This window comes from Poromitra crassiceps, assembly GCF_964638095.1.
Source record: "Poromitra crassiceps genome assembly, contig: HAP1_SCAFFOLD_254, whole genome shotgun sequence".
In the NCBI taxonomy this organism is placed as follows: Eukaryota; Metazoa; Chordata; class Actinopteri; order Beryciformes; family Melamphaidae; genus Poromitra; species Poromitra crassiceps.
In genome coordinates, this window is record NW_028152143.1 from 86,623 (window position 1) to 108,702 (window position 22,080).

The window sequence follows — 22,080 nt, forward strand, 5'->3', positions numbered from 1 at the left end:
TAGCGAATGTATTATTAATATTGAATGTAACTGAATAAAGCTAAGGGAACAGCCTTGTCGTGTGCAGTGATGTATCTACTGTCTTGTTCTGAAAGTAGCACTAAAGAGAAAAGCAAGGCAGGCAGGAAGACAGATGAGACCTGCAAACTGTCACACAGAGAAGTTATACAGTATAAGTAAAGTGACTCATTACTTTCTTTAGATTTTCACCCTCATATTTCCAGATATTCTGTAAGTACCTATTGTGCCCCTGTAGATCAGTGAAAGTCAGGCTTTCCCATTAAGAATCAGTGGCTCTGAATGGATTTTTGTTAAATATAGGATATTAAGGCCTTCATCAAACCACCTGTCACTATCATTTATTTTTGTTTTAGTGGCATACAATGTGCCTTAACTTCAGCCAAGAGCTATGTAGCACTAGCTGTCCTTCAATATTGACATTTCAGCTTCTGGGCCTAATGAGCTTGTCATGACATACACACTGAGGGAACAGGTGTCACAGCACACAACCACTCCTCCACGCTCTCCTTCCTCCTCATCCTCCTCCACCTTCTGGTGTCTCCTTTGTCGTGTGTCGTCTACCTCCTCCTCTGTGATGCTGTATTGTCCCCCACAGCGACAGCAGTATGTATACACTGAGTGACCCTGGTCCCAGGTCATGTCCTCCACACACACTGTCGAGTCCACTGGCCACTCCTGTCTCAGCTCTTGAGCTCTTCTCTGTAGGTCATACTCTCTCCTGGTGTTGTGATCTTTGAGGGTTCTCCATGCTGCGTCCATTTCTAGAAACGTCCTCAGGCCAGACTCTGCTTCTGAAGAGCTCACACCTCCAAGTCCAAGACGGTCTGGGTGGTACAGTAAAGCCAGCTGTTGGTATCTGTGTTTGAGCTGCTGTACCGAGTCAGAGGGACTGGCTCCCAGGATGGCATACAGGTCTTTTTCTCCTGATTCAGACATACCTTCGAGACGGCTGATGCCTTCAGCCAGATACCTTTTATTGGAGTTAGTTGTCCAGTATTTGTATCTTAGTTATAGTAATTATTGGTGTATTGTTGAGTAGGCTGTTTGCTTCAGCTGGCAAACGATGTGCAACCGTTTTAAGAGTCCCCTTGAAACTACGCTCGGCTGGATCATGTCCGCTTGTGTGAACTGCCCAGTGCCCACCCACCCCCGAAATGCTTATTATGTACACAATAACATTTAGTCAAAATAAACGGTGCATAGTGAACTCTCAATGTGACATATAACCTACATGTCACGTGTCGTGATTGGCATTGAAATTTGCCACTATTTCTACACAGGCACGTATGCGACCTTCCTCCTGGGTCCTACGCCGGGACGTGAAAGTCTGGATTTGATTACAGTGCAGTCTCCTTCAGCTCGTCCTCCAGCCGGTGAAGCCTCCCTCGGCCGTGCGTTGTGAGGAATATCTTCAGTAAAGTCACTTTAGTTTAGCCTCATCTAAATACTGGTAAGAGACCCGTCCATTCAGCCACTGCTAACCTAATATGCTAGCTACTCCATAACACAGGCGTGAGTGGCTGACCATGCTTTCTGCCTCGCACCGGTACTTTGCAGGCTAGCCATGTTAGCTATGCTAACGTTAGCTGCACAGCATGATGCGTCTGACACATGTCAAACCAACGACCAAGCTGAATTATATTACACGTTTAATTCATACATACTAGTAACGCTATACCGTAAGTCTGTTACTGTGATGAAAATGTACTAACCTAACTCACTGCTGTAACAGTTTGCAGTAGCTTAGCAGCCTTTTTAGGTGACGTTAACCTCCCTTTGGCCTAACGTTAGTTACGTTAGCTGCAGTGAAGTAGCAGGTTGATGATGCGAGTTAACCTAATCTGGAACACATCCCGCATCCCGCACTGGCGCGTCTTGTCACGCCTAGTTGTGTCGGTCAAGTCATCAAAGAGTTGGTAAGGTGTGAGAGGAGACAGGCCTGGGCCATGACCGGTGCGGCTGCAAAATGGCTTCTCACACACAATAACCTTGCCCATCTGCTGTCTGACTAGACATTGTTGCTTTTAGATGCTAGCTACATCTGTGATAGTGGTAAGCAACGTTACGATTATCCTGTTAAACATCCAAAAGGTTTACAGGTCAGTGCCCACTGCTTACATTTCTCAGCTTGATTTGGTGTCATAAAGGCTAATCCCATGTCAGAAAGATGGGACATGTATTGATCATGGGACATGTCATATTAAGATCATATGTATTTGACTGTGCTGACTGGTAAGGTAGCATCAGAGCCTGTGCAAGAAGGATTAGTTATTATGTATGCATACAGTAGGATATATGTGGGATATCAATCATAAATGTCAAACCCATAAATACAAGGACAAGCTTTCCACCCGTCTGTTGTAGCAACTGCAGCAAGACCAACTGCTACTATACACGAGTCACCCCCATGTGAACCAACCAAGCCAGCTTTCTTTTCTTTCAGTTTCTCTTTTGTTTCCCCTTGCAGGAGAACAAACAGGTCATGTTCAGTGCTCCCCCTCCTCCCACTATATCTTAAACAAACCTCAGATTAAGATCCTTACAGCTGAGCACTGTTCAAGTCATTTGCTGTGCCTGTGGACAAAAGCACCCGCATGATACTTTGAATGCTGCAGCGGTGCTGATCTGTAGATGATACTATGGCCTCCCTGTGTACATACGTGGTATGAGTGGTACATTGAATCAATGGTTATTCTACAATTTTTAGTCAAAATTTTGCGTTGGACTATTCAATCAAGCAGAGACGTTCATAGTTTGCCGCTCACAGACCCTGCATCTGCGTGGGAAAGATAGTCTTGCTGCTGCTAGATTAGCCTCCAGTGTGCAGCCACACCCCTCATTGTACAAATTGTTAAATTGATTATGGGATTTTATATAGATGTATAGATAAATATATATATATACATATAACGTGTATGTATATGTGTGTGTATATATATATATATATATCTCTATCTCATTGTATTTTGCTTCTCTGTGCAGGTAAAATGGCCGTGCCTCCCTCATACGCTGATCTGGGCAAGTCTGCCAAAGACATCTTCAACAAAGGCTATGGTATGGCTTCTTACATTATGATCAAGCACCTTGTACTTAACAGTTTGAGAGTAAAATGGTGCTGGCTTGTAGAGGTGCTCCAAAAAATCGATTCTGAAAGGATCGCGATTCTTAATGCCTCGATTCCTGGATCGATTCCAAACTCCCAAGAATCGATTCTTCTTTGTATTGTAAAAAAAAAAAAAATTACAGTGCACCTGAAGGCAACATGCAAGATACCGGCTGGATAAGTGTCCAAATGTTCATGTCATTTGTGTACTGTACTGCCACGGTGCCACCACCTCTTGCACTTAAGAACTCTGGTTAATGTATTCCCCCCAAAATCTATAAATCCTTCTCAAAGTCTACAGATCCCCCCAGCCTATAAATCCATCTTATCTGAAGAACATAAGGGGGGAATTCCCCCCTAGTTTGCAAAATGAATTTAGGCCCTGACTGTAATACTTCAGAATTTGAAGTTCAGCATTAATACATTTGTCATTTTTTGTCTTCCTTTGTGTGTTATTGCAATATAAAACTACATAATTGAGAATCGATTCTAGATTCTGGAGTCGAGAATCGATTCTGGAATCGGAATCTGATCGGATCGTGGCTTAGCCGGATCGGAGCACCCCTACTGGCTTGTGTACAGGCTTGTATTGCAACACATCTAGTTTGAATTGGTTCTAACATCAATTCTCTGTCTTCAGGATTTGGCTTGGTGAAGCTCGATGTCAAGACAAAGTCCGACAGTGGAGTGGTAAGGTTATCTTTGTGCTTCAAGAATGGAAAACTAGAAATTACGTTGTGGTTATTCACATTTTTTGAAGAGTAAACTTGAGCCTAAGGAGCTTTGAAAGCAACAGCCCAGCCTAAATTTAAAGGGATAATTTGGATTATCTAACATGCGGTTGTATGAGATACGATAGTCCGTACAGTAGATTACGGTCGGCGCGCTCGTAGTTTGGAGAAACACAGCAGCCGTGGGCGGCACAGGAGCAGAGCAGTGTCCTGCTGTGAGCGGTGCCAGCAACAAAGCATATTTTAGCCACATAAAGGAAGGCCCACCTAAACAAATCAATGTCTACTCTGTTTAAGCGAACGCTATATTAACATTTTCAGCGCTTTACCTTGTCAGAAAAACATCCCTTTCCTTTGGCACTACATCTTCTACCGTAGAACTTCCATATTCCTACACATGACGAGCACGGGTCGGTATTACTCGTATCAGTACGTTTCTGACCGAAACAGTGATCTGCGGAGTAATACCATGCACGGCATGCGTAGGAATATGGTAGTTCTACGGTCGAGAAGATGTAGTGCCAACGGAAAGGGCTGTAAATATTAATATAGTGGACTCGGTCTTAAACTGATATTGATTTGTTTAGGTTGGCGTTATTTTAAATATTTTTTGCTGCTAGGCTAGCCCCCCTCAACAGCAGCTTTTCCCTGTAGCGCCGCGCTCTCTACTTCTCCAAACTAGGAGCGTGCTGACCAGCATCTACTGCAGGTACCTCATACAACCCCACGTCAAATCATCTGAACTATACATCTTAATTCCACTTGCACTGAGCACCTTCACAGCATTTATTAATTTATAGATCTCTCATTCGGCGATAACTCTTAAAAAGCTTTCCATGTGCATGTCATTCCTCTAAACCTGTGTGTTTTGCAGGAATTTAAAACATCTGGTTCCTCCAACACGGATACCAGCAAGGTGGCGGGCAGCTTGGAGACTAAGTACAAGCGGGCAGAATACGGCCTGACCTTCACTGAGAAGTGGAACACTGACAACACCTTGGGGACAGAGATCACTATTGAAGATCAGGTAAGAAAAAGTCATCTTGACATTATTTGAAATGTGAAATATAATTGAGCTAAAATAGCCGACATACTAATGAACATGACAGAACTGCACTAGTTCTCTTTTACTCTGAAATGGCAACTAATTTGTTTTTCCCAGATTGCCAAGGGACTGAAGCTGACTTTTGACACAACTTTCTCACCAAATACCGGGTAGGACAACTGGTTATGTCATTACTCAGTCTGCAGCGAGGCTGCAATTGGTCTCAATTTCAGGGGGGGGTGGGGGTACGTGGTTACATTGAGACATGAGACAGGTCAGGAGGACACCAGCCTCCTATGTGTGCTCAGAGGACAGTCAACACCAAGCATTTAGGTGTGCTTGGACAGTTGTGCTACTGGCGTTGCAACCGAAGACAACAACTTTATGCATTTGTTAATGGTTATCTGAAATAATGAATTGCCATCGCAGTAAAACTGTAAATGGTAAATGGCCTAAAACTGTCATAGTAGCTTTACTTCTTGATCTACATGTGGAGCGGAAAGATCTTGCCATCAATACATCCCTCTCTTTTTGGCTTTCAGTCTGCGTTTGCGCTTGCAGCAGTCAAAAAAGTAGATGTTGTTCTCAGTGCACCATGGTCGGGGGAAATCATTGACCTCGCGTTTGTGCGCGTCTACCGCGCACCCCCAAAAGTGACATGAATGAGCGGGCAAAAGACTCACCGTGTGAAGCAGCTGACCTGTCATTTTGAAGGCATTGCACTTGTATGTCACATTAAATTTGATGGCATATTGCAGTTACTGAAAATTGGCCCTCTACCAAATCTTTGTCGATGGCAATTGTGATTTGAATGGGCTTTGAATGAAGGTTAACCTGGGCCATGTTCTTCATCAAACAGCAAGAAGAGCGGCAAAGTGAAGACCGCCTACAAGCGCGAGTACGTCAACTTGGGCTGTGATGTCGACTTTGACTTCGCTGGCCCCACCATCCATGGAGCTGCTGTCGCCGGCTACGAGGGCTGGCTCGCCGGCTACCAGATGACCTTTGACACCGCCAAATCCAAGATGACCCAGAACAACTTTGCCATTGGCTACAAGACGGCAGACTTCCAGCTGCATACCAATGTGTAAGACCGAAAAGCTTCTCGTTACAGAAAGTGTTGATGTTGTTGATAACGCAATGATGCCTACGAATCGATTGCAATTCAGATCCATCTAAAATCTCCCTCTTTCCTAATATTCACTCGTCTCTAAAGCAATGACGGAGCAGAGTTTGGAGGCTCCATCTACCAGAAAGTCAGCGACAAGCTGGAGACGGCGGTCAACCTGGCATGGACCGCTGGCAGCAACAGCACACGCTTCGGCATCGCGGCCAAATACCAACTGGACAAGGATGCTGCCCTCAGTGTGAGTAGTGCAGCAGAGACTTTCTCAGCAGGACACATGAGTGCAAAGAGAGAATATGTTGGCCTTAAAATCATTGTCTTGTTTGTTTTGTTTGTTTTTAGGTGAAAGTGTGCAATACTAGCCTTGTTGGTGTTGGCTACACCCAGACTCTTAGACCAGGTAAGATGGTTCCCACTTGTTCAATGGAAAGCTGATTGGAGATTTATTGACATGTGTTAATCACTGAAGTTGACAGTAATTCTACAATTATTTGATTATTGCTAAGATCCACACTAGAGGCCTTCCACACTGACAATATGACATGCTGAATTTTAGTCTTGAGGAAGTGCTCTAGAAATGACTTTAACCAAAGAGTCACAACGAGACAAGTTGAAATGCGCAACTACTGTACTTGCAAAATAATGTGGTATGCAACATTCTTAACACCTGCCAGTTTACACCAATGAGACTTATGCTTCCCACACACTAGAGGATAAAATGCCCGATTTAATGCCCGATTCTCCTCGGGGGGGCGTGGCCCGATTCGAGGCTAGTCTCAACCGATTTTTTGTCAAAATAATTGTCAAGTGTCTGGTGTCAATAAATTATTGATTGAATCGGAGCCGGCCCGATCTCGAATCGGGCATATCAAACATGTTTGATATTTACGATGGCTGTCTCCCAACGGAACCCGCAATAGCCAATGAGAGCGAGCAGACCGGGACGCGTCGACGCGTCATACCCGGATGTTAATGCAGCGCTCACAACAAACGAGCAACAGCAGTGCCATGTAGCTCCTCTCTCCCCAGCATCCTCACAGCAGCTTTAAACAGGGTGGACAGCGGCGGATGGCTCTCCAAACATGTGCCGAGCGGTTTGTTTGCTTCAAGGGAGCGGATATGCTGTAATATGAGCTCTCAGACAGGATGTTGTTTTAGCTCATTTTGCGAGGGTGTCCGCCTGCTTGTAGTGGACCCCCCGCTCGGTGCATGTTTGGAGAGCCATCTGCGGTTTTGTGGGATATAAACAGCCTACAGTCTAGTTGCTGGAATCGCTTTGAGTCTGTACTTCAAACGGCTGGTGTGTGGTCTCGCAGTCTGGCCGAATCGTCTAGTGTGTGCGTTCAGGCGATTTTAATGTTAAAATCTGATGAAATTGTCCTTATGTCTGTGGTCTCTCATGTTTTTAAAATCGGTTAAGATTTTAAAATCCTCTAGTGTGTAGGCAGCATTAGACGAGACAGTGTATCGTTTCCATACTCTTTAGTTCAGTGTTTGTCTGACTTCTGTAGCGCAGCTTCATGCTGCCTTCACACAAACGGGCCATCAGAGTATCCTCTATAAAATTTCACCAACATGGCGTTTAATTTGAATAATGACACAAGTTTTCAGTCTGAGCTCAAAACGGCTTTGTTGTTAGTGACAACATCCAGGCTTTGTTGAGTCATTTGGTATTGATAGACGATGTTCTGATTTTCTTGCTGCCTCTCACCTTTGCAGGTGTGAAACTCACCCTGTCTGCCCTGGTGGACGGAAAGAGCATCAACGCAGGAGGCCACAAGCTGGGTCTGGGGTTGGAACTGGAGGCCTAAAGGATCCTCAGAATTGCAGGAGACTAGGGAATATCCGAAGAATCTGGCCTTACATGTATTTCCAACTCAAACCAGCGAGGGGATGTCTTGGGAGAGATTGGTTCAAAGGCTGCGACAAACACAAACTGTAATTTCTACCACTTCAAGTTGGTGCAAGTTGATCTATTTACCCTTTTTTTTGCTCTTTACTTTGTAATTGTATCTATTAAAGAGACACTCAGTGGCTGATCATGTAATTGTATCTATTCAAGAGACACTCAGTGGCTGATCATGTATACATCTCATCATTGTTTCTGTCCAGCACTGCCATGACTATGAAATCCAATACAAATCATTCTGCCTGTTGTCAACGGTGTGACTTCTTTGTATTAATCCCCGACACATTGTTCTTTGGGAGAACATAAGACATGGTTTTGTGGGGTTTCTGATTTTACGATCATGATCTGTTATTCCTCTTGTCATCTGAACACACTTTCAACCCATGATAAGTACACTAGGCTTTTTCACTTATTTAAATACTGCTGTACCTTTCCTCTTCATGCACTTAAGGACACACTAAAGCTCAGTGATGTTTTGGTTTGCGTTGGCCGTCAGAGTTTGAGTTCTGTTAACGCTCTGCACATGAGCCTCCCTTAAACTGCAGTTTTTGGGTGGCTTAAATTGGGTCTAAGTTTGGGAGAAAGCTGTGTTCTTGGCTGCGCAAACAGGCTTTTTTCTGTTTTGTTTTTCTACTTAACATAACGGGAGCATCATATTGTTCACACTAATGCCAAACTGGGTCATTGTCCGGATCAGGTGTAATTTAACGTTGCACGTGTGCATTCTTGAAGTCTTTGGGGTCCTTATGTGTATGTATTAACTTTTCAATAAAGTCTTTGAACTCCACAAAATGTGTTTTTAGTATGTGATTAAGTGCTGTTCAAGTGTACTTGATAACTGGTAACATGGCTTGCTCAGATCATTTTTAGTGTGATGTAATGATCTGATCTGCTTTGATTTAACCTTGGATTCAAGTGTGCAAATAGAGCATCTGCTCTAGTTAATTAACCTGACCTGCCAGATGGGGCCGGTATTTTTTCATCTCATAAGATCTCGTCAGAGAATCCAGCTGGCTTGCAAGGTTACTAGTTAATGAGTTTGGGTTGCAAAATATCTTGCATATGCCTAAAGCACAATGCAAAATAGAAAATGTTTAATTGTGCCATATATATATATGATTCTGCACTTCAACAGTGAACATCAGTGTTTACAGTTCACACCGATCGTTGCTAAGATATGCAGGTGTGATAGAGCAGTGGTTCTAAAAAAAAAAGGACCCCTAAACTGACAAAATCTGACCATGGACCCCCCTTTGATAGGATTTTGTCCCATGGTCCCCCACATAAGATTGATGCTTTTAGATGTTTTATTACAGAAAGTGTATAAAACCCATGACCAAAATAGTCAGTGTGTTATTTATGAATGGAATTATAGCTCAACTAAATTACCCCCTTTTGGCTGTTTTTTTTTTTTTTTTTTTTAAACCTTTATTTATACAGGGGGAGTCTCACTGAGAGCAATGCTCTCTTTTTCAGGAGTGCCCTGTTCACATTCACACACACATTCATACCTGGAAGCTGACCAGTCTGATCTGCTGGCCACTGATCAGCTCCACTGGAGCGGTTGGGGATAAGGGCCTTGCTCAAGGGCACCTCAGTGGTGGTAATGAGGGAGGGGCAAGCGCTGCCTTTTCACTTTCCCCACCCAGATTTATCCTGCCGGTCCCGGGGATTGAACCGACGACCTTCCGGTCACAAGCTCGCTTCTATAACCATTGGGCCACCACTGCCCTGCCCTGCCCTGGTGACCCCCTGGAACCCCCTCAAGGACCCCTGGGGGTCCCCGCACCCCCATTTGAGAACCACTGTGATAGAGGGGTTGGCTGAAGGTCGAACTGTGTCAGCAGACTTTCAATTTGTCTCATATTTGATAGATGGTTATTTGGATACAGCGTCACTAGGGGCTAGATTTGCTCATAAGGTGGTTTCATGAATGTCAAAGCAAAGGCACTCTTGGCTGATTACAAGATAATTGAATGTAGACTCCTGTTTGGTAGTGAAACAATCAGCAATAGAGGTGTGTGTGTGTGTGTGTGTGTGTGTGTGTGTGTGTGTGTGTGTGTGTGTGTGTGTGTGTGTGTGTGTGTGTGTGTGTGTGTACAAGGTACAAATCATGATGTCCGAACAGTAGCTCCCAGTGAGATGGATAAGAAAACACACTGAATCATTGGTTCTTTTGAAATGCATTCATTTAACAGCACATTCAGTAGTCTTACATAGTGTAGCAGAGAAAAATAGATAATGCAAAATGCTGCTTTTCATGTTTTACAATTCAATATTACAGTAGTTGACTGGTGCATCAAACTTTTGATTTTAATACATAAGCTGATTTCAATTTTGAAGGCCAAGCTATTGCGAAACATTGTGATGATAACCATGCTGTCAACCCGTAGCCTGGTCAGTTGAAGTCTCAGCTTTCTGCTCTTTGCCTGACTTAACGTATTACTTTATTGGGTTAGGTTTTTCGTCTTTAACCTCCCCAGCTCCATTAGAGACACCATTCTCTATTTTCAGCTGTACTACCTCTGATATTTGCCCTTCACCTGCCTTCTCTTTCAAACTCAAGGGGGAAGCGTCCTGAACTTTCTGTGGTGGTGTCTTAACTTTTGCTCCCTCTACCTCCACAGACATTCCCTTTGTTTGGCTGTCAGTAACTTCTTCAGAATCCTTGCTTTTCACACCCTCCACCTTCTCAGATCCACCTTCAGGAGTGTTTATTTCCCCTGGCCCCTCAGATGTCTCCACTTTCTGGATTTGCTTGCTTTCTGGTGCCCCCTGCTGTACGTCTTTGCTTTCTGCACTAACAGTTATCTTCTCATTTGGCAATGGAGATTCTGCTGTTTGGGTTTTCTCCCTGCTGTTTGGCTGTTGATCCTGTTCTTTAGGCTTGTCTTTCAGATTAGATTTAAGGAGTATCTCTTTATCCTGCTCTGTATTATCATCTGTAGCATTTTCACCACTTTCTGGCACTTTATCCTCATTTGCATCTTTTACAGCTTCTGGTTTGTTGATTACTTTTGGCTCTGTACTATTTTCCTTTCCTTCACTCTTGGGTGATATGCTAGAAGTTTCTTGAACCTTACTTTCTGATGGCTTCTCCGTCTCCTTGGGCAGACTGCCTTTTGACTCCGCGGTCAAATCAGTGGTTCCCTCAACTATTTTGGGAGCGAGAGCCTCATCTTTTGGCTTTTGATCCTCCAGTTTAGGAAGGTCTTTCACATAAGATTGAATGGATAGCTCTTTATCCTGCTCTGTATTGTCATCATGTGTAGCATTTTCACTGCCTTTTGGCACTTTATCCTCATCGGCATCTTTTACAGTTTCTGATTTATTGATGACCTTTGTCTCTTTACTATTCTCCTTTCCTTCACTCTTGGGTGATATGCTAGAAGTTTCTAGACTTTCTGATGGCTTCTCCATCTCCTTGGGAAGACTGCCTTTTGGCTCCGCGGTCAAATCAGTGGTTCCCTCAACTATTTTGGAAGCCAAAGCGAGAGCCTCATCTTTTGGCTTTTGATCCTCCAGTTTAGGAAGGTCTTTCACATTAGATTTAAACGATGATTCTATATCCTGCCCTGTATTGTCATCATGTGTAGCATTCTCACTGCATTTTGGCACTTTATCCTCATTTGCATATTTTACAGCTTCTGATTTGTTGATTACTTTTGGCTCTGTGCTATCTTCCTTTCCTTCACTCTTGGGTGATATGATTGAAGATTCTTGAACCTTACTTTCGAATGGCTTTTCCATCTCCTTGGGCAGACTGCCTTTTGGCTTTTGATCCTCCAGTTTAGGAAGGTCTTTCACATTAGATTGAATGGATAGCTCTTTATCCTGCTCTGTATTGTCATCATGTGTAGCATTTTCACTGCTTTTTGGCACTTTATCCTCATCTGCATCTTTTACAGTTTCAGATGTATTGATGACCTTTGTCTCTTTACTATTCTCCTTTCCTTCACTCTTGGGTGATATGCTAGAAGATTCTAGACTTTCTGATGGCTTCTCCATCTCCTTGGGAAGACTGCCTTTTGGCTCCGCGGTCAAATCAGTGGTTCCCTCAACTATTTTGGAAGCCAAAGCGAGAGCCTCATCTTTTACTTTAACTGCACTGCTTAGCTCTGGAGTTTTATCTGAATCTTTAGACTGGTCAGACGTTTCATCATTAGGCTTCTTTACTTGTGCTGAGGGAAGATTCTCTTCTGGATCAACCCCCTTGCTCTCCTTCAAGGCGTCGTCTTTCTGATCATTCTCAGATTCTTTCGGCAGCTCGTCCTCCACAGGGACCCCTGCCTTTGAATCATCTGGTTTCAAAGAGGCATCTTTCTGACTTGTTACTGCATCTTCTCCCTCATCTTTCACGTCCTTATCTCCTTGGTGTTGCTGCTCCTTTTTGTTCTCACCAATGACCTCAATTTCTTGGACTTCACTTTGTGTTTTTTTTCCTCTGTCAGTGTCCACATCATTGTCACCTGCCTCTGCCTCCTCTGATTCCTCTTTAATTTCATCACCTTTTTCGGCCATTTCTGCCTCGCTAGGTCTCTCTCCTTCCTCATTTTTAACATCTCCACCCACTGCATCTTCATCTGATTCTACGTGATCCTGCTGACTATCAGGCATCTGCTCACCTTCTCCCTCTCGACCGTCTTTATGATCTGCACCTTCCTCCTCCTCACTGCCCTCTCCCTCACTTTTGGCACACCCCTGCTCACCTTCTCCCCCCACCATCTCCTCAGACCCTGTCTCCTCAAATTCGGACATCTCAATCTCCCTGGTGGTCTCTGTTATAATCTCCTCTACAAACTTGTACTGGGGCTCTGCTCTCCTGGTGGGGCCGCCCTGCCGGCCGAGGCAAGGCAGTGTGTAAACAGGAGACTGGCGGTAGATGTAAGGCATAGAGATGTGGCTGTCGGATATGGTGGATAGCCGAGTCTCTTCGCCTTCCAGGAGTTTCCTGCAAGGTAGAAGAACCTGGTTTTATCTCCAGTGACCAATGTGCAGTGTTCATACAAATATTTATTGTTTTCATGCACACTGATACACTAGTATGTGTACACTTACAGTATGTATTCTCACTGTATATATTATGCTATATTTGGGGGACTAAGGGGTTGGGGAGTGGCTAGGCCTGGGAGTGCTTCTTATGTGTATGTATGAGTGTATTTGTATGTTGTTTGTTTTATGTAACACCTGTTTTCTTTCTGTATATTTGTGCTAAGGACCCCCTTGAAAACGAGATGGTTCATCTCAAGGGGTTTATCCTTCTAATAAAATCTCTTAACTAGTTAGTGCAACAAACCATTTTACTTTAAACATAGTGTTTGCTCAATATCTACAAACATTGGAATAAAATACCATGGTAGCCTATAGCTGCTAAAAGCAATCACAAAGAAATGGCTTAAGTCGGAGACACCCTATCTAAAGAGGATTGGTTTGATATTTTCTTCATAATGGAAAGAATCACTTTCTCCACGAGGCTTCATAAAATTCAAATTCAAATAAAAAAAGTATATATATACTGTATATATGTGTGTTATTTCTCAACAAAAAACACCACATGTTCAATAGGTTATTTTTCCTTTTTAAAATTACAAAGGAACAACATGAAAAGATGGGTCACTCTGTAAAGGTCTAATTAAGGATTATGTAGGCCTAAACTGCTGTTTTGATACAATGTGATTCCAAATAGAGAGAGAGAGAGAGAGAGAGAGAGAGAGAGAGAGAGAGAGAGAGAGAGAGAGAGAGAGAGAGAGAGAGAGAGAGAGAGAGAGACAAACATAGCATTGTAATGATAATGTAACATTAACTTGACATGCCCTACCTGTAAGAAAGTATCTCCACATCCAAAGCCATTTTCACGTTTAGCAGGTCCTGGTACTCCCGCAGATAGCCAGACATGTCAAATTTTGTATTCATGAGCTCATTTTCCAGTTGCTTGATAGTTTCCTGGAGCAAGAGAGGTGAAACACACAACTTTTCAACTCTGTTTTCCCTGGATAAAGACCTATTAAACTGGCACAACATGGCTTTTATCAGTTTTCTGTAAGGCTAAATTGGGTTAAGAAATGTATGTCTTACCTGGTATTGAATGATGTCTTGATTGTGGCGATCCTCGACGTCACGAAGGTGTTTCTCCATCGCTTCGCTTGTGCCTTTAGCGCAGTCCAGTTCGATGCTCTTGGCCTGCATGCGCCTTCTGTACTCCTGGATCTCTTGCTGGGTCACTTTCAACGCCTCTCTCTTGGTCTCGGCCTCCTCTGTTAATTTCGCGAACTGAGATCGGAAACTTTCTCCCGCCTGCTGGAGGTCGGACACGGCATGACCTTCCAGCTGTGCCCGAATGTCCCGGAGTGCCGCAGTGAGGTCAGGTTTGCCAAAGTCGTGCGCCCTGACGGTGACCTGGGCATCCTGGATATGAGCGATCACCTCTGACACTTCGGCATCGTGGTTTTTCTTCAGGAACTGGATTTCATCTACGAGAGATTGTGCTTTCTTGTCTAGCTGTAGTTTAGCCTGATAAGCCTCGCCGATGTCTTTCTTGAGCACCATTATCTCGCTCTCGGCAACTGATCTGCTACGCGCCTCTTTCTCATATTGTTGTCTCAAGTTGGACAACTCCTCCTCCAGATTATCATGCTCTATTTCGATCTGATGCTTCTGCTGTGTGATGTCCTGGACCAGCTGTCTCAGTTCGCCGAGCTCGGGTCCATACTCCTGCTCCAAAGAAGAGGAGGACCGTGCTCTCTCCCTGATTCCCTCGATTTCCCTCTCCAGCAAATTATTCTGGTGCTCCAGATGACGCACCTTCTCTATGAATCCAGCGAAACGGTCGTTCAAGCCGTGGAGCAATTCTTTTTCGTTCATTTTCACCAACTTTCCAGAAAACGGGTTGCTCAAATTCACGCCCTTGGATCCCGGCGTGTCGCCCATTTCTCTCCAACTCGCGACATTGCTGTCTGCTCCCGAGCGCTTTAGTTTGTACTGGGAATACTCAGCCCGAGTGGGTCTATGCGGAAAATCTTGTCTGTGATCCATGCTTACTCAGTCTGTTGGCTGTTTGCTGTCAGCCGCCAGTGCAAAGAGGATGCTCCATGCAGCCTCTTATAGCCGTCGCTATCCGCTCGATATGCAGAATGGAGCTGTCCGCGGTGCTGAAAATGTATAGCATCAGCTGTTGGTGGTCTAACGAGACCTTTCACTACATTTTGTCGCAGACAGCAGTGACGTAGGTGTGAATTTCCTCTATAGAGCCAATTCATACACAGGCGCCAATGCTCTGTGCATTAGAAGAGTAGCCTATTTTGTTAAATTATCATTGCAAATTAACCGTAATCCCCACTCAGGGTATTACACACATAATCCGGATGTATTGCTTTTAACAGAAGAAGCAAATGGAACATTTGATTAAAATAAGGTTTTAATTTTAGATGACATAAACTCATATAGGCTACAAATCCATACTACTCCTTAGCAGGAGAGAACACAACCTTGCACCTTTGACTTGAAGGGAATGCTGGAATCAGCTTGGCACCACATTGAAAAAGCTTGAAATCAAGCAACTGGCCTGGATAGCTTCCAACAATGCAGTTTTCACTATAGCCTACAGGTTATGTTTATCTCAATCTGTTCGGTCTCCTCTCCTCTTTTGGTTAGCCATCAAATTCATGTCTCAATAGTGTGCCCATGTGGATTTTAGCACATAAAAGCAAATGATAACCTATTTTGTTTTAGATTGTAATTATTTTATATTAAACTTTATATTAAATGCAATCCTTTTATGACCTAGTTGTTTCTGTCCAGTGCTTTTATTATATTGTTTTTATTTTAATCTTGTATGGTCTTTGAAAACCATAAATATTTTGTGTAAATGCATGTTATCAGTTGTCCTGATGCCAGCTGTGCAGGTGAATCATATCAGCAATAAACACATCACTGAGATGGTATAGGGGAACAAACTGTTTTCCTCCTGTACCCCCGTGTCTCTATATTTCTCTGGTTCTTTTAGCATTTCAGGCTCAAATACATGTAGTAATGACACCCTCTGTACTGTGCAACGTATTCATCTGTAAGGCAGGTGAGCCTGTATACAATATGAGCCTCTTATCTGGTCACCATGCCTTCTAGTAAGATCAGAGAGAAGTGTAACCCAGAATCCATTCCTGGTCCCCAGGCATCCCTTTCAACAGCTTCACAGAAATACTCATTTGACCTCAGGGCAAGACAAGGCAAGATCAGCACATCAATTAAGTCTGCATCATGTATTCTGCTTTGGTTCCAAAAATGTCAAGTAAATCATTGGTCTGGTGTATCTCATGTTGTGTTCTCTGGGGAATTTGAGGAAGGATCAGGCTTTTCACTGTATGTCTCCTGGCAGAACTAAGGTGTGTGTGGGGGTATGGCATCTGTTCTATTTTCTTTATGCACACCATTGATCTCGTGTCATCTCGTCTCGTTTATGATGAAGCAGCTGCAGGGTAAAAAATGACCAGACACAGCTTTTCATTGGTCTCAGTTTTGACTCCTGGCATTACCTCCTGGGCTCCATTATTGCCACCTGTCATGTCATCTCCTTCCATTCAGATTGCATCCATGATTTCATAGTTTCACCTCAAGGAAGTATAAGTCAGCATCCTCCAGGTTTAAGCCCTGCATGTCAAATGACACTCAAGTTTCTGCTGTTCGTTTTCAACTGTCAACTTCAGTGTCACTGAAAATCTTTTAATGTAATTTGTATTCAGATATCAAGGTGCAAACACAACAACAAAGCACACGTTTTCAGCATTTCAACTTAGTAACAGATTAAGTTGGATGAGCAAAGACTAATTAAAGGAAAAGTACAAATTATGTGCAAATCAACTGAATTTAAAAATTTGAATGAATGAGCAATATCTTTTTTTCTTTATTGTGATAGTTTAGTTATAGTGGAATATTTTATGGTCTGATATATTTATTTTAATATTCGTTGTAAAACCAATCATTACAACAATTCATACACACGAAAGATTGTTTTGTTTATTTGCTTTCTTAGCTCAAAATAAATAGCTAAGCGTTTGCTTATAAAAGAGTTTTAGTCTTTTGTCTTTTTAGGCTTTATTCTAATGAAATTACCTTGATGGTTTGCTGTGATATGTGACCTGTTTTGGTCACAACAGAGTGTAGCCACAAAGAGAATAGATCAAACACTTATCAACAAAATCAGATGTTTAATGTTCTATTACAAAGAAAATCATTCTTGCAGTTTTGTTTATGCCATTCTGAGCTTTGAAATAGTGGCAATTTGAACATTGAAATTGAATGTTTTCATTTCACTTTTACTGGTGCTTTCCCCACTGTAAAGACAGCAAACATGGTCATCTGTTGATGAAGTTGTAAGGTTTCATATCAGCTGCTGAAATAAAACCATAAACTGTTTGATCTAGCTGAACACAAAACACCTTATGCATAATGCATCATTAATATCACATTGTCTTGTTGAACATCTTGGTATTTGGGACAGTTTTATTTTCATGTTATTCATCAAATAAAACACACACATTTAAAGTATTATAAAGTTATCTCATTCAGGCATGACGTTTGCAAGGGATGCATATTACATGTTTACATTTCAGATCAAAATGACATTAAGAACAATATTATCTCAATCCTTTGAGTGATTTTAGCGCTTAATGGCCAGGGTCAGCCCGTCACCCACGGTGAGCATGCTCAGATCTATCCTCTGGTCCTTGTGCAGCTTCTTATTGAGCATGTCCAAACTCCTGGAGGTCAGGTCCTCAGGAGCAGGGTCCACCACCTTCCCGCTCCAGAGCACCTGCCAACAGACACATCGACACATTTTTCATTACACAGTTAAGACATGCCAGATGCCCTCTAAATGCCAACAATAGTTTTCAAAGTGCTCCATTGGTTTGTATAGATCAGGGTTTTTAAAAGTCTGAGACTGTGGGCCTCCCACAGACAATGCTTGGAAAAAAGCACCCCCCTCGGGTTAGGGTCATGTTCAATTCCTGCATGCCTATGGGATCAGGAATGTTTTTTTTTTTTTTTGTGATCAAATTTTTATTAAATTTTGTCAAATGAAGATCATGACAGTGGTACTATAAATAGTACAAGGACAGGAGTCATATGCATACAAACAGCAATTGACAGGCTATATTTATATCACCAGGAATGTATTATTTGACCCCATAGACACAATTGAGCCAAGATAGCCTGATATTGCTGTTTGACTGCACCAAATACATAAAGAAGTTCTGTCTGATGACGTTTATTTGTTCCTGACACTGGGAACGTGGGAAAAACCGTAAAATTCCCCAAAAACGACTGTATTTCTGAACTAGCTTTAACCAAATCACATACATTTAGGCTATTTTATGTGATCTAATTTTGATAACTAATGTAATAACTAATGTAATATATATTTTTCATTTCCATTCACTGAGCCCCCCCTGAAACTGCTTGGAGCCTCCCACTTTGAAAACCCCCTGTTATGATACTTACATTGTCAATAGCAATGATTCCCCCTTTTCTTATCAGCTGAAGAGACTTCTCATAGTATGTGTCATAGTTTAATTTATCCGCGTCGATGAACACAAAGTCATAGGTCCCAGCTTCTCCAGCCTCTATCAGCTCATCTGACGAGGAGACACAAAATAAAATCACATGATGAATCCATGATTTTGATTAGAAATCACGATTGAGATTTGTAAAAGCACTTACGCAGTGTTTTCGTGGCCGTTTGAAGTCGGACATCTATCTTATTCTCAACTCCAGCCTGTAGGAAAGGTTAAATTATATGGATTGAGAGAGTTACGTGGGGAATCTGTAGGGTTCCTAGAGGTTTTACTCTTTTTATTGACAAAGAACATTGGGTCAGGCCAAAGGAGGATTGATTCTTCTGCTTAGCATTGCGTCTTTACTTGACACACTTTCCTGAGCAGACACCTTTTTACTCTCCTGCCCACAGCTTTTTGAGAAGACCGACTGACAGATGGTAGATATACTGTATGCTGTACACACCACACTTTTCTGCTCTGACAGCAGCAGAAATCAATCTTTCTGAACTTGCAAAGTTCAAAAGTTGTATAAGAGCCAAGAACTGGACATTGTACAGCCGTCTAATGTCAACTGTGACATTATGGAGCAGAGTTTAAAACTGGGATATTAGCAAATAAAGACATTGTGAATATTAGAGTTTTATCAGTGAGAATGTGGGTCAAGGGTGTATACATAAAACACAGAACCTAATATGGGCTCACCTCTTTGAAAAATGGTTTGGCAATGTCCACGTAGGTGTCTCGTATCTCACAAGCTACCACTCGTCCGTTCTCTGGCATGGCCAAGGCCATGCTCAGTGCATTATACCCTGTGTACATACCTGCACAGTAAGAAGACTTCATTTAATCACTTTTGAATCATGCTTTGCTGTCTTTCTATCTAATTTTATTATGTATAAGATATGAATGTCTATTGTGTGTGTGTGTGTGTGTGTGTGTGTGTGTGTGTGTGTGTGTGTGTGTGTGTGTGTGTGTGTGCGTGCGTGCGTGCGTGCGTGCGTGCGTGTGTGTGTGTGTGTGTGTGCGTGCGTGCCCGCGTGTGTGTTTGTGTGTGTGTTGTGGTATTGGCTTCAGTACTAGTATGTGCATGCATTCCTCCTCCCATGTATTTCATGTGTTGTGGGACATCACAGCTCTCACCTATTTCAATTGCCTTAGTGGCGTTGATCAGTTTCATAAGATTTGCCATAAGTTGGGCTTGTTCACTGGCAACAAGCATGACACTCCATGGATCCTCAAGAGTTTTCTGAAATGGAAAAAAAAACTGTCAAACAATATGTTGTCACATTGATTTTTTATTATTTGAGAGACAATGCACATTAATGAACATTACTGTAAACGTGCAAGTGTTGGCCAGACGGCTAATTTCCAACTGCTGTCCCTTGGAGCTGTAACCCATGCTCCACTAGGAACCTTCCTAGAATTAGGAGCAGTGGGTTGCCCGGGGTCCAACTCCAGTTTGATTGCCAGTGCCTTGGTCAGGGGCACTAACAGGAGTATTAACCCTAAGCTAACATACATGTCTGATGGTGGGAGAACCCACAAAAAAAACATAAACACAGGGAAAACATGCAGACTCCACACAGAACGGGGTTTGAACCGGGGACCTTCTTGCTGTAAGGCAGCAGTACTAACCACTGAGCCACTGAGCCAGTTAGAGAAAATGGAAAATGCCAATATACCATTAATTATACTGTGTAACAGGGTTATACAGCATAGCATAGCATTAGATTGCATGTAGCTGTTGACCTCCTGTTGTTGTTTTGTTTTTGTTGTTGTTTGTCCTGTGTGTATTTTCTCTTGAAAAAAGGATGTAAAAATAAAGTATTAAAAAAAAAAGATGCATGTAGCTGTATAGTGTTCTCCAATGTCCTGCACTGTGCTATCCTCTAGTGTTCAAAGGGTGTACTGCTCAGATCCTGAGAGTAGTATGCACACTGTAAGGCCTTCAGAGCAGTGACAACACAGTATTTGTCCTTCCTCAGCAGAGCTGTGCATGCATGCGTGCATGCGTGCGTGCGTGTGTGCGTGCGTGTGTGTGTGTGTGTGTGTGTGTGTGTGTGTGTGTGTGTGTGTAAGGTAAATGTGTGAGTTTTTGTCTGATCCTCAAAAAACAGCTCTCTTTTAGTCGGTGGTGGACGGTTGTGCGGTTCTCTTACCAGTTTGAGTTTGGTGAGGACTGGGTGCTCCCTCAGAGAGTTGTTAACTACATACTGCAGCACAGGGTCATCTTTACCTCCACTGTGACTCTTCCCAATTAAGGCAGACTTCCCCACATCTGTCCCACGGGGAGAAGAACCGCAGCTGCTGTTACCACCATCCCCAGAAATCCCTTAAAGTACCAGATCGCACACACAAAGTCTCTTACCTGTCAGCACAAAAGCCAGTCCAATGCAGAAAAGCATTTTGATATCTGCAGCCATATTGTGAGCTTCTCTGGGCTTTGTTAAAGCAAATGTTGAACAGTGTGAGTACAGACAGTGACAACTTGAATTTACTGTAACTGTGCCAGTCCTATATTTGTGCGGGAAGGCAGGAATGTCTGATTGTATCGCTCTGTTTGTTTGCCTAACCTTTGAGAAGGAGGAGCAACTTATTGATTGTTTTACATTGCAAAAGAAGAGACTTTTTCCAAAGTTTATTCACTTGGGGGGGATAAGTTAGAGGTCATTTGCTTGCTGCTGAATATTTCAAAACCATGGCAAATATTACAAGACATAGATCTTCACAACTGGTCATCAAATAGCAAAGTTGCCATTATTATTACTTTTCAAATGTTACCATGACCATCTTAAGTCACTTAAAACTATGCTAAGATGCCTTATAAAAAAAGGGGTCACCAACGCTGACCTAATAGTTGTGCCCATTTACTTAAGGCCCTAAATCTTAGAATTTAGCACACAGTCTGTCTGTCATCTGTTTTGCAAACAAACCCACTTTATTTGAACTGTGTTATCTGTACGTGTTGGTCTGGCCTCCCCCATATTACTCAACATATTACTCAATATATCTGAGCAAAATAAAAACACACACATACACACAATAGAGATGTGAAACCTGCTCTGAAACATTTCTATAATGAGACAGTTATTTCATCATTGTGTGCATTCCATTACAAGACTTACTATTGGAAAGTTGCAGCTGCACCTGGAGTCTTCAGTCTGATCAGTAAAATCTCAAAATCAATTGAAACAAGTAACCACTGAGTGAAGAGAGGCCAGTGATAAGACTGATGTGATTTCATCTGTTTGTGCAGTTAAAATACAACAGCTGCACTTTCAACAAGCTAGACTGTATGTGAGGAGATGAAAGCATTAATTTATCCATTACTAAATGATTAAAAAAAGCCTAATTTTGGAAACGATTCTCGACTGAAGGAGTGAACTACTGTAATAAATGAATCCAACATTTCTGGAAGCTGGCTTCACATTGGCCCAATTGGACAATTAAGAATCAATTCAAATGTGTTTGTGTGTGTGTGTGTGTGTGTGTGTGTGTGTGTGGGGGGGGGGGGGGGTGCAATTAATAGCTTATTACAGTATATCAGATTTACTTTCATTTAGATGCAGTTTTGTGTCATCCTGCACTTTAACAC

At 42.6% G+C, this 22,080-nt stretch overlaps 3 protein-coding genes and 1 pseudogene across 4 annotated transcripts; 1 reads left to right on the forward strand and 3 right to left on the reverse strand.

The window, feature by feature from the left end:
- Nucleotides 1-245: 245 nt before the first annotated feature.
- LOC310770877 (dnaJ homolog subfamily C member 24 pseudogene) lies at nt 246-957 on the reverse strand (annotated as a pseudogene). The gene has a single exon. The product of its transcript is annotated as a dnaJ homolog subfamily C member 24 pseudogene (transcript).
- Nucleotides 958-1,341: 384 nt separating this feature from the next.
- LOC310770886 (non-selective voltage-gated ion channel VDAC2) lies at nt 1,342-8,715 on the forward strand. The gene is made up of 9 exons (XM_083663587.1): nt 1,342-1,471; nt 3,004-3,075; nt 3,765-3,814; nt 4,730-4,882; nt 5,018-5,070; nt 5,760-5,987; nt 6,117-6,267; nt 6,369-6,426; nt 7,746-8,715. Exons 2-9 carry the CDS (start codon nt 3,009-3,011, stop codon nt 7,835-7,837), a joined length of 852 nt encoding a protein of 283 aa, XP_083519713.1. The 5' UTR covers nt 1,342-1,471; nt 3,004-3,008; the 3' UTR covers nt 7,838-8,715.
- Nucleotides 7,904-14,862, reverse strand: LOC310770878 (alpha-internexin-like; the record flags this gene model as incomplete). Its single annotated transcript, XM_083663581.1, has 4 exons — nt 7,904-7,923; nt 11,667-12,886; nt 13,754-13,878; nt 14,011-14,862. 4 exons carry the CDS (start codon nt 14,860-14,862, stop codon nt 7,904-7,906), a joined length of 2,217 nt encoding a protein of 738 aa, XP_083519707.1.
- A 2,725-nt stretch (nt 14,863-17,587) lies between these two features.
- Nucleotides 17,588-20,908, reverse strand: LOC310770888 (catechol O-methyltransferase domain-containing protein 1-like; the record flags this gene model as incomplete). Its single annotated transcript, XM_083663589.1, has 7 exons — nt 17,588-17,740; nt 18,430-18,563; nt 18,649-18,703; nt 19,188-19,306; nt 19,626-19,731; nt 20,645-20,763; nt 20,854-20,908. 7 exons carry the CDS (start codon nt 20,906-20,908, stop codon nt 17,588-17,590), a joined length of 741 nt encoding a protein of 246 aa, XP_083519715.1.
- Between the last annotated feature and the right edge of the window lie 1,172 nt (nt 20,909-22,080).